Here is a 10,827-nt window from a genome sequence, read left to right on the forward strand (position 1 = left end):
AAACATAATTAAAATTTGACAGCTACATAATGACATTTGTGAATTTGTTTACTCTCCCATAAAATAATATGCATTCTCAGAAATTACAGAATGGAGATTACTTATGAAGACCAGTGGCTCACAAAACCCAGTACTTTTTTTAATATAAAAAAAGGGTTGAGGATCTTTTTTAAGGAAAAAGCTTTTTATTTCATTGGAACAGATATCAAATGTAGGTTTTCATTAAATTCATGTTCAGTGTTTTGCACATCTGCCATGTCTACACCCTAGCGCCTCATAAAACTCTAATAAAACACAGAACCCTGAAGATGCAGAGACTCTTTGACAAATCACTTCTACCTGAAAATTCACATTCGTTTTAACACATACACTCTCCATATAAAAAACTAAACAAAACCATACAATCGTGTCACTAAGTTCATGTCATCTGAAAATATCAAACTAAATACATGCAGTATTTTGGCAACAAAACTTGGTTTACAGAATTGGTTACTGAACAGCAATAACACAAACAGAAAAGCATCAACGACATGATCAGCAGCATCTTTCATATTCATTGCTACCAATAACCTACCAACGAATGTTTAGCTCAGATGGGGAGAACTTGGATAGGGCAGGAGAGCATATGGACAGAGCACAACAGGTGTTCACATGTGACCCGTGACATAGCCTATCATGTTCCAGTACTTTCCACAACTGTTTTTTAATTAGAAGCTTTCGACAGAGAAGAAATCTTTTCCTTCGGCAAATGTCTGCATTGATGAAAGGACAATGCAACAAAATGTAGTCTAATTTATATATAAAAATAATTACTTTATAAGAAAATATTATCAAGCAGCAATATGAAGAGTAAATAATGATGGCACTACACGCACAACAGTTTCAAAATAAACATAAGTTTGTAAGATTGTCTTAACCTTGCACCACTGCGGGAGGAGAAGTACATCACAGTGAATCGGCACCAAACCACTCACGAGCTCTGGTCCCAAGTAGAATGCCCCGGAAAGTCTTTGCGGAAGACGGGACTGAACCGGACAGCCTGGAGACATCATCTCTTGTTCTCTGATGCGTCCTCTCGCATGTACCTCCGCAGGTACTGAATAGCTGAGATTGCACTCACGTTCGCCAGGAGAGCTGAATAATATTCCAAGGGAGAATTTAGAGTGTTAGTGAGTGAAGATGAAGATGACAGATACATGAAAAAGGTGCTTATTGTGGGGAAAAAAACCCTAAATGTTTTGAAAATGACCTGACATGATGTTTTTAAATGCAAGACAGGGATATTGCACCTTTTCATACACATACACAAAAGACAAGAAACTGCTCCCAAACAAGGCATGACTTTCATGTTCTGTAAACAGTTGTAATTAAATGATATTGTCAATACTACAGGCACCTGCTTTTCGTGGCATTTCTCTTTTTTTGTAGCATTGAGGTCACCATTTAATGGGCCTCATTCACAAAACTTTCCTTAAATTATTCTTACTTATGTTATTAAATACGTTCCTACAAAAAACCAATATGGGATTCATGAGACATGTGCAGACCTTTGTTCTTGTGCATATCCCAGGTGTATGAGATGATGAATGCTGACTGTAAATTTAATGCACAGTCCTGTTCATGTGATTAGCATAGGGAAACAGCCATGAACAAATAAAGATAAGAAAAAAAATGACAAATGTTGAAATGTTCTTGGAAAGATCCTTACAATCAAATGTGATCGTACACCTTTTCGTGAATGAGGCCCAATGTCCATACCTGTTTTCCAAGTGTCTGCTGACTGTGGGTTGGCAGACTTCAGGACCCAGGAGGCAAAGGCAATGCAAACCAAGCATATATCAGACTGTCTGAGCGTGAAGAGGAAGCCCTTTCCTACAGGAGAAAAAATAATGAAAATTAATGACTGTGTAACTGGTGTACAAACATAAAATATAACCTGAATGAAAACATGATGTAATCCTTGAGATCGCCCTCAGTAACCGTAAACTATCAGTGGCTTCTCTGTGGGTCTGTGTGTTCAGAATCCTGAATTTATTTAGCTTGTTCTGTGTGAATATATGATAATATGAATATGAATGAATGTGATTCATAACAGCACTAGGCTAACTGCATGTGATGCAACCATAGCTTTAAACCACTGTATTGCATTTTACTAGCATAAACCATTGATACTTTGTGCCATCAGTTTATTGAGCAAGGAAATGGATTTCAAAAAGCTTTAGTTTTACAGAATAGCATTTGCTCTCACTTCATGCAGTCAATGGAAACACAGGAGCTGATAGTTGTGACATTAAAATGCAATAAATTTAAATGCTCAAGGAAGCAGCAGAGTACAGGATCAGTGCCATCAACTCACAGTAATGTAAGGAAAACAGCTATGTGCCCTCCCCCATCATACCACAGACACCTACATGCACCGGACGCTCTCGCACGGCACTGATTCAAGCTGAAGTTCACAAAAGTAGAACGCAAAATCGCAACCATTTGTATGCATTTATCCGATTATTCATGAATTTGTTGATTGAGTAAGCTTTGGAAAAATAAGACGCAAAGCCTTTGGGAAAGTGTCCTGGTGACACACACATGCAAGCGCAGCTCTTGATCCAGGCCGCCCCATCGAAGGTGACAGAGATTTAAGTGTCTGTTTTGCTTGTTCCACTGGAGCCCGACTATTTTTACCGCTCCCTCTGCGCCAAAGATCTAAATAGCACCTGGCAGTGCATTTTGTTAGGTGGGGAACATCGCTTATGGTTTTTCCAGCAGAGCACTACCGCACCGAGAGCATTTGGGCTCTGACAAAAGTCAGCACGATCGATATACGAGAGTGATTTATTTTCCAACTTGTAATTAGAGCATCAACGGGAGAGGAAGGCTTAATGAGCAGCCATATATTATCAGCGATTAAATTTGAACCAATCAAACTTTTGCTGTGAGTTTTAAAAAAGTGATTGACAGCATTATGGCGCTCTACCCATCGTGGAGCTCAGGAATACTATTGCCCTTTGGCTTCCTTGTTCCAGACGTATTAAAAAATATGCTCTGATGAAGGAGTTTATCTCTGATACATGTTAGTATCTTGTGGTTCAGTAAATATTTTCTGTCTGAGCCCTCTTTTTTTCTGAGCATTCACAAATGCTTGCAACTTCAAAGAAATCATAACAGAACATCGAAAGAAAAGGAGCCTTACTTGGGAAAGAGACCACCGCTTGCATGCCCGTGTCTCTCTGCTCCCTGAATTCGTTACAGAGCTGGTTCTCCAGGTAGAGGTTAGGATGAGAATGGCTGCGGCCTCGACCATCCATGGGATTGCCTGGGTCTGTGGTGCTGAAGAGTGATGATCTTTCCCTCCAGCCTGTGGCTGCAAATGCCCAGGAGGTGGACCTATCACGAGAGCTGTACAACCCTCCGGTGAACCTCAGTCTTCGGAGGGACAGCAGGTTCCTCCCGAAGAGACTCCCCCGCCAGTCCTTGTCTATGAAAAAGTGTTCATACGCGTCTGGTCCCACCAAGGCATCCAGGGGTTCATGGGGCTGGTCGTCAAAGCATGTGACCACGTGGATTGGTGAGTGCCTATCCTCATCTTCGGATTCAACTGGTGACTCTTCAGGAAAGACATAATCGTACTCCTTGGCGAACCGGAACTCCCGCTTTACCGAGCGAGAGCAGGAAAAAATGGGAACGCCTGTGTCTGCGCTGAGACTCCGGATCGAAGGAAAGAAAATATTCCCTGCCTCAAAGTCCGAGAAGAAATAATCATAGGTCTCAGGTAAGGAGAGAGCACTTGGTGCCCTGTCACAGAGTGAAACAATAGGGCTATCTCTGTCTGACAGTCTGATCTCAGATAGGGAGCAGACAATAGGGCTAGCTCTGCCTGACAGACTGGATTCAGGTAGGGAGACAACAAAAGGGCTAGCTCTGCCTGACAGACTGGATTCAGGTAGGGAGACAACAATAGGGCTAGCTCTGCCTGACAGACTGGATTCAGGTAGGGAGTAAACAGTAGGGCTAGCTCTGCCTGACAGACTGGTTTCAGGTAGGGAGACAACAATAGGGCTAGCTCTGCCTGACAAACTGGTTTCACATAGGGAGTAGACAATAGAGCTAGTTCTGTCTGACAGACTGGTTTCACATTGGGAATAGGCAGTTGGGCTAGCTCTGCCTGACAAACTGGTTTCATATAGGGAGTAGGCAGCAGGGCTAGCTCTGCCTGACAGACTGGTTTCAGGTAGGGAGACAACAATAGGGCTAGATCGATCTGACAGACTGGTTTCACATAGGGAGTAGGCAGTAGGGCTAGCTCTGCCTGACAGTCTGATGTCAGATGGGGAGTAGACAGTGGGGCTAGCTCTGCCTGACAGACTGGTTTCAGGTAGGGAGATAACAATAGGGCTAGCATTGTCTGACATACTGGTTTCAAGTAGGGAGTAGGCAGTAGGGCTAGCTCTAACTGACAGAGTGGTTTCAGATAGGGAGACAACAATAGGGCTAGATCGATCTGACAGACTGGTTTCACATAGGGAGTAGGCAGTAGGGCTATCTCTGCCTGACAGACTGGTTTCACATAGGGAGTAGGCAGTAGGGCTATCTCTGCCTGACAGACTGGTTTCACATAGGGAGTAGGCAGTAGGGCTATCTCTGCCTGACAGACTGGTTTCAGATGGCGGGGCAGAGGTAGGGCTAGCTCTGGCTGACAGTCTGGTCTCAGTTTCATCTTCACCAATGAAATGCTTCGATATTTCAGGGAAAGTCATCACATAGGTCTCTGGTGAGGCCTTTCCAGAAAGAAGAGGCAGAGGTGAGCTCATCACATCATTCCCATACTCCAGTAGAGCCAAGCTGCAAGTTTCCACAGGTCTCTGCTGAAGGCTGGAAAGCATGCTGCTCTCATCCGCCCCTCCAGTCACTGGCAAGGACATAGAAGACTGTTCCTCTTCCTCCAGAGTCTGCAGATTCTGCGCAGTCGCAGCCTTACACAGAGTCTTGAAGCTCTGGGTCCCGTCCGAGAACAGATGCTGGGAAACGGTGTCCTCTGAGGGACGCTCCATGCATCCCCCTGCTTCGTTACCAGACCCCGTGGAGGCGGCATCACTTTCCCACCACTCCCCACAAGGCTCTGTTGACCACAGCACCGGTGATTTTCCATCTTGGGGTTCAGGGCTGGGGTTTGCGCTGGCACTCAGGGTTTGCTGGAACTCGTCTTCGAAATCTGATAGAAGGGAGGTGTCCCCAGCCCAGCGGTCAGGCTTAGAGTCATCGGGGTGCGCAAAGTAGCCCGAGTCCGCAGCATCTGAAGCATCGGCCACAGCCGCGTCTTGCACGCGGGGGAGGTCACTGGGGCGCCGGGCGTTACTCACTAACCTCAGGTGCAAGATATCATTTATCGTTAGCTTCTCCATCTCATCCCAAAAGGAGGATATGGCATAAACTGGGCGTGTGGAGTCCAGGACTGGATCCAGCTCCCTGCTTACCAGGTCTTCTGTGCAGGTGCCTGGCTCTTTTGGGAGAACGGACTCATCTTCCATGATACTCTGAATGTTGCAGTCAGGAGACTCAACAGCACTGAGGCTTGCAGTAGGCGAGTCCTCCGCCAATGTTTCTTCACTGTCCAACTCCTGCGCTTCACCTTTGACTAGATCTAATGGAGGCCGCAGGAATTCTGGGAACGTTTGATTGGACAAATTTTCTGCACTGTTGGCCTGTAATACGTTCGCGCTCCTTAGGCACAGATCGTCTCCTGTGAGATTATTCTCATTCCTCTCGGGATTGTGGGAGATGGAGTTCCTAAGCATCATGACTGAGCTTTCAATTGGGCTTAGGTCGACTGCGCGTTCATCTGAAACTGTTGTGTCTACGGGGTGCAATATGGCAGCTTCTAAACGGGGCTTTTTTTCTATGCTTTGCTGATCTGCAGTTAGGAAGCATGAATTCACTTTGGTTACTGTTAGGGGCTGAGCATTAGCAGTAGCAGAGAGAGTGGAGTCTCTTTCATGAATTACATATTTTGCTGATGTATGACCTCTTTCATCGGTATATAAACACGGGACGCTTGTCTCTTCTGAGCACATTAGTTTGTTGTTTGATTTTTTCACTTCTTCTTGATCTGGACAAGTGTGGTCCTTTTGAATTCTTGGACTGTTGTGGACTTTATCTGGGGTTACGAAATCTTTTGACTGGTCGAATTCACCAGAACCATTGTTGATTTCAGAAACGAATGGTGCGCTAGGTTCTGACACATCTGTAATTTGCGGCACCACTGAAAGAAACTTTTTAGATTCCAAGTCAACTTGCTGATCTGCACTCAAACATCTGTGCAATGAGTAGGAACCAGGAATGGTGTCAAAGACACAACTGTTTGAAATTTCTGGCGATTCTGTGGAGATGGGTGTCTCTGAGGAGATTAGGCCTTCTTCTGAGCACCTTTTGGGTGTGCTATCGGTCTGTGAGTGTGTGGGACAGTTTTTACACTGGTTTTCAGCTTCTGCATCATCCTGTGAAGCTGTCTCTTCTCGGGAGAATGGAAGATCCTCTTGGTCAGAATTCTTGCAGAAGACTAACATTTCCCAACCGGTGTCACTTTGAGTGGAAAAAAGCAGCTTCACCAGAAGGTTCTGGTGATTCAGAGGGTTAGGGGTTACAACAGTAATAGGTTTTGATGGCTCTGTCCAGCCAGACATCATAGGGCAGACTGGCTGAGAACTCTTGGGTGTACTATCATTCTGTTCTAATGCTAATTTGCGCTCAAGGGCAGCATTCATTTGCAAACTGCTTCCAACTGACACTTTTTGTTGTTCTTGGTGATTATTTACATGCTGGGAGTTTTGACAGTTTACTTTGTGTCCCTCAAACTCACAGACAGTCTGAAATACAGGCAATGGTTCCTTTGAAAGAACCAGTGCATTGTGATTTTTTAATATGTGGTGTTGGGTTCTGGTTGACGTGACAGATTCATTTGAGCTAGACCCCTCTGCATCAGATATGGAGTCATCAGGGGTATTGTCTATTTCCTGACTCTGTGGCTCAGAAACTCCAAGTCTCTCTGCTCCTGAATTACACTCAATGTCTGGGTCCTGCCCCTCGGACCCAATGCCCAGTTCAGGCCCATCTTCACTGCAACTTTTTTTTCTTTTTTTTTTTTTTGCCGGTGGCCCGGGACTTTCTCTGGAGTGGGTCTGGCCCACGTTAACGGTCACAAACCAGCGTTCCTTTTCCTTCCTATGAGGCTTCTCACGGTCACTGAGGTGGCCAGCTCTCGCTGAGATATTAGCATCAGACTGTGCTTCTGTGTTCATTGGTGAATCCTTCTGAGGGTCAGAGAATGAGATAGAAGGAGTTGCCAAAGATGACTGGCCTGCCTCTGACTCTTCTATTTCCATGTTCATTTCCTCTGGTGATCCTTTCAGCACAGAGAAGAATTCCCCTGCAGAGAGGCCTCTGTAATGTCCACACTCATTACTAGCTTGGAGGTTTGATAATGCAGATCTAACATCACCGCAATTTGAGGCGTGAACTGCTATCTCCCCTTGAGGAACTAATTCTGTAAACAGATTGATAGCTGCAGTTGCATTCATTTGAATCGCAGGCTCTCTGCTCGTGCTGCCAGTTGCATCCACACAGTCCCAGGCTGTCTCTTGGTAAACGTCTACACCACATGCAGCACAGCACGCACCAGCTGGTTCTGTAGCTTCCTGGGGTTTATCCAGGCTGCAGTCTTTGCTTAAATCTGCACTTGCCTGCTCACCACAGCTGAGTTTTGCAGGATCCTCGTCCTCCCCAGAGATCACAGTTCTTTCAGAGAACACATTTACAGTCTCTTCACTCTCTCCAGCAGCTAGAACATCCTCAGGACCATGAAGGTCTTTGGTGCTCTCAGGAGGTTTAACAGGCAGTCCTTCCAAGTCCGAGGGGCTGTCAATAGACCTGTGAGTCCCCAAGGGGCCCGACTCCAGGCTGGCCTGCACCTCCTGGCTTGAGAGGCAAAATTCTGCTTCGTCAAAGTCACTCAGTCCCGAGTCGTCCAGGCCCGCTAGCGCTCCCTGCTGAAGGTTGCACTCCTCGCTCTCCTGGAAAAAGGAGTCCCAGTCTTGCTCTGCCATGTACACACTGTGGTCCAAATCGTCCATTGTGAAAGGGATGCCGCCAGATGCACCAACACCTGTAAAGCGTACATTGTCATATTTGAACATCATCAACTTCCACACTTTTTCTTTCTCAGATAACATGCTCTGATAAACATTATTTAATTTAATTTAATTTAACAATTACCCAATTGCCAATGTAATTTATGCCATGACCATAGACCTTAATTTTAAAGATTCAGTGAGCTAAAGTTTAATGTCAAGATAAAATCCTACATTTTCTCCAAAAGATTTCATATTTTAAGTTCCACTCTTGGGTGAAACGGTTACTGGTATAAACATTTTAGCACATGCAAAAATACTTTCTATCACAACTGTCTCATATTTAAGGTACATGCTCAAAAAATGAGAGAGAGAGAGAGAGAGAGAGAGAGAGCAGTGGAAAAAAGTGCATCAGAGCATCGTACAACTGTAATTGAGCCCAGAATACACATGAAAATGACTTCCTGGAAAGCTTACATGATGGGCAACAGCGCCATTCAGTGACCCCCACCCCTCCACCACCAGTGAGCACAGTGATACGTGCACTTCACTGCATCACTGCACACCATTGCATGAATGGTGGTCATACCCTGCTCCCTAAAGCTGTCATGCAAGAGCTTGTGTGACCTTAGAAAGTCCACTCGTGTGACCTTAAAAAGTCCACTACTGACATAAACAGCATCACTCAAATATACACATTTACGTGAACAATACACAGATACTGTCAAATCCGTGAATTTCTCATTAACATGTACACATAGTCTGTGTTTTAAAGTAGATTATTCTATTTTTGTATCTTTTGGTTCTACTTACTGAGGAGTCATTGCCCTTATCGAAGCAAAAACAAATTTTCAGTCAAAGAAATAAAATGCAAAATCCATCTTGTGAAGTCTAATACATGAAATCCAGTTTCCTTTTGTACACTTTCTCACAAAACATGATACATACATATATTGATTATGGTACTTTTTAACACCACTGATCATAAAGCCCTTCTAAGTGAAATGACATTTGTGAGCAAATGCAAATGTAAATGTAAGACTGAAGCTCAGTACTGAACTGAAGTCACCCAACAGAACAATCAGCCCGTAATTATGAAAAGAAATGGTCTATAATCGAAGACCAATCGAAGCATGTGGCTTTTTGGCACAGGCCTTTTACGGTGCGCGTTTGGTAAGCCTTACCTGTCACAGCTCGCCTGTGCGGCTTCTGCTCCCCGACCTGCAGCGGTGCCAGTCCAGCAGAACGTCTGCGCCGACACGGGAAAAAATGTCCTCCCTAGAGCCCGTCCTTGTGCGTGGGAGAGAGAGAGAGAGAGGGAGAGCGGCCGCCCCATTCTCCCGTTATAAATAGAGAGGTGTTCGGAGTCACATGCAGCGGCCCCCCGCTCCGGTGGTCGTTAGCGTCCGGGGGAGGCGTACCCATTTCAGCGCCCTAAATAGACAGCCCTCGCATGCTCCGACACATGTTGCTGTCTTTGTTACTCTGGCTTACCGTGGTCACTGGACGCCAATCCACCCCCCCCCACCCCTCTCAATTTAGGTCATCTCCCCTTTTTGTGTGGAGACCTGGCCTTTTCTGAGGGGGTCTCGGTCTGTATTCTTGCCTCAGAAGGCAAGGGTGAGGGACTATGGTGTCTGAACACAATCTAACTGTAATTTTCATGAGATTCGGTTTTCCTGCATATTTGCTGTTCGTATGCGTGGAACGTATCAAGGCAAAGACAGAGCTAAGAGGGTATAACAGGAAAAGGTTTCCTGAGCACCAGCGGGTCCAGAAGACCATAGGTGTGGGGTGTGTGTGTGTGCGTACATGTGGGAGGTTGAGCATTTCTCATATTTTTTTTTTCCCCTTCAGGCATTGTTTCTAGATCCATCCATGTGTCAAGGTGGGCCCTGATTCAGTATCACTACAAAAAGCCTCTGCTTATGATAGCAGTCAGAGTGCTGTAGTAAAAATTATGTTGGTCACCCAACTCCAACAAGGGTCACCCAGGGCTAAATGGAGATTCCAGTGAATTCCAGTCCATACCTGTATAGACCACATCCACATAAAATGATGCTTGACTGGGCAGACGTCACAGGGCATGCAAGGCATGTGCATATAGATAGAGCTGACCTATGTGATGGTAATCTAACATGCTGTTTGAACATGCCAGAAAGTGGTTTACTCCATGTTATGAAACCATGTAACGTAGTACTTATACATTACTGCTACAAAGCTGAAAGAGACTCAGTGCATGAGACCAAGAAGCATAGCATTTTATCAAAGTTAATGTATTTCATTTTTTTGCCAATTAAGGGGATCTATCACTGCTTATTGCTTGACTAGCTAGAACAAAAGCTTTCATTTTATTTTCATTCTGCTGCTGCTTTGTGGTACAAAAATGACATCATTTGGAGTTCAATGTGCTCATGAGCTAATGCATAATACAGCCTTGGGTTCACCATTCCACTGACAAAGGGCAGATTCACAAGGAACTGAAATGCAGGACATTCTGTCCTCAATCCCTATTGCTACATAGCAGGTACTGCTATCCACAGCTCACAACTGCTGATCAGATCCTTGCTTTCTGGTCCGTATCAGATGTACCGAGCAGAAGGACACCTAACCGACTTAGCCTAGCCAGACCTGGTACTTTCGGCGCTCTGTACGGACGAGTCTGTGAAATGACTGTGATTAAACCAATGTGAGGCAGGTCTAAATCCGA

At 45.0% G+C, this 10,827-nt stretch overlaps 1 protein-coding gene across 2 annotated transcripts; it reads right to left on the minus strand.

Moving 5' to 3' along the window:
• Nucleotides 1-186: 186 nt before the first annotated feature.
• On the minus strand, nt 187-8,150 carry LOC118210699. 2 transcript variants are annotated; one of them, XM_035387092.1, is made up of 4 exons: nt 4,640-8,150; nt 3,188-4,591; nt 1,759-1,872; nt 187-1,134 (listed from the first exon to the last, which is right to left on the minus strand). In XM_035387092.1, exons 1-4 carry the CDS (start codon nt 8,118-8,120, stop codon nt 1,049-1,051), a joined length of 5,085 nt encoding a protein of 1,694 aa, XP_035242983.1. In that variant the 5' UTR covers nt 8,121-8,150; the 3' UTR covers nt 187-1,048. The 2 variants fall into 2 exon arrangements, with proteins under 2 accessions (XP_035242983.1, XP_035242982.1); XM_035387091.1 differs by having other exon boundaries at nt 3,188-8,150.
• Between the last annotated feature and the right edge of the window lie 2,677 nt (nt 8,151-10,827).

The sequence above is a fragment of the Anguilla anguilla genome, chromosome 13, assembly GCF_013347855.1.
Source record: "Anguilla anguilla isolate fAngAng1 chromosome 13, fAngAng1.pri, whole genome shotgun sequence".
NCBI lineage: Eukaryota > Metazoa > Chordata > Actinopteri > Anguilliformes > Anguillidae > Anguilla > Anguilla anguilla.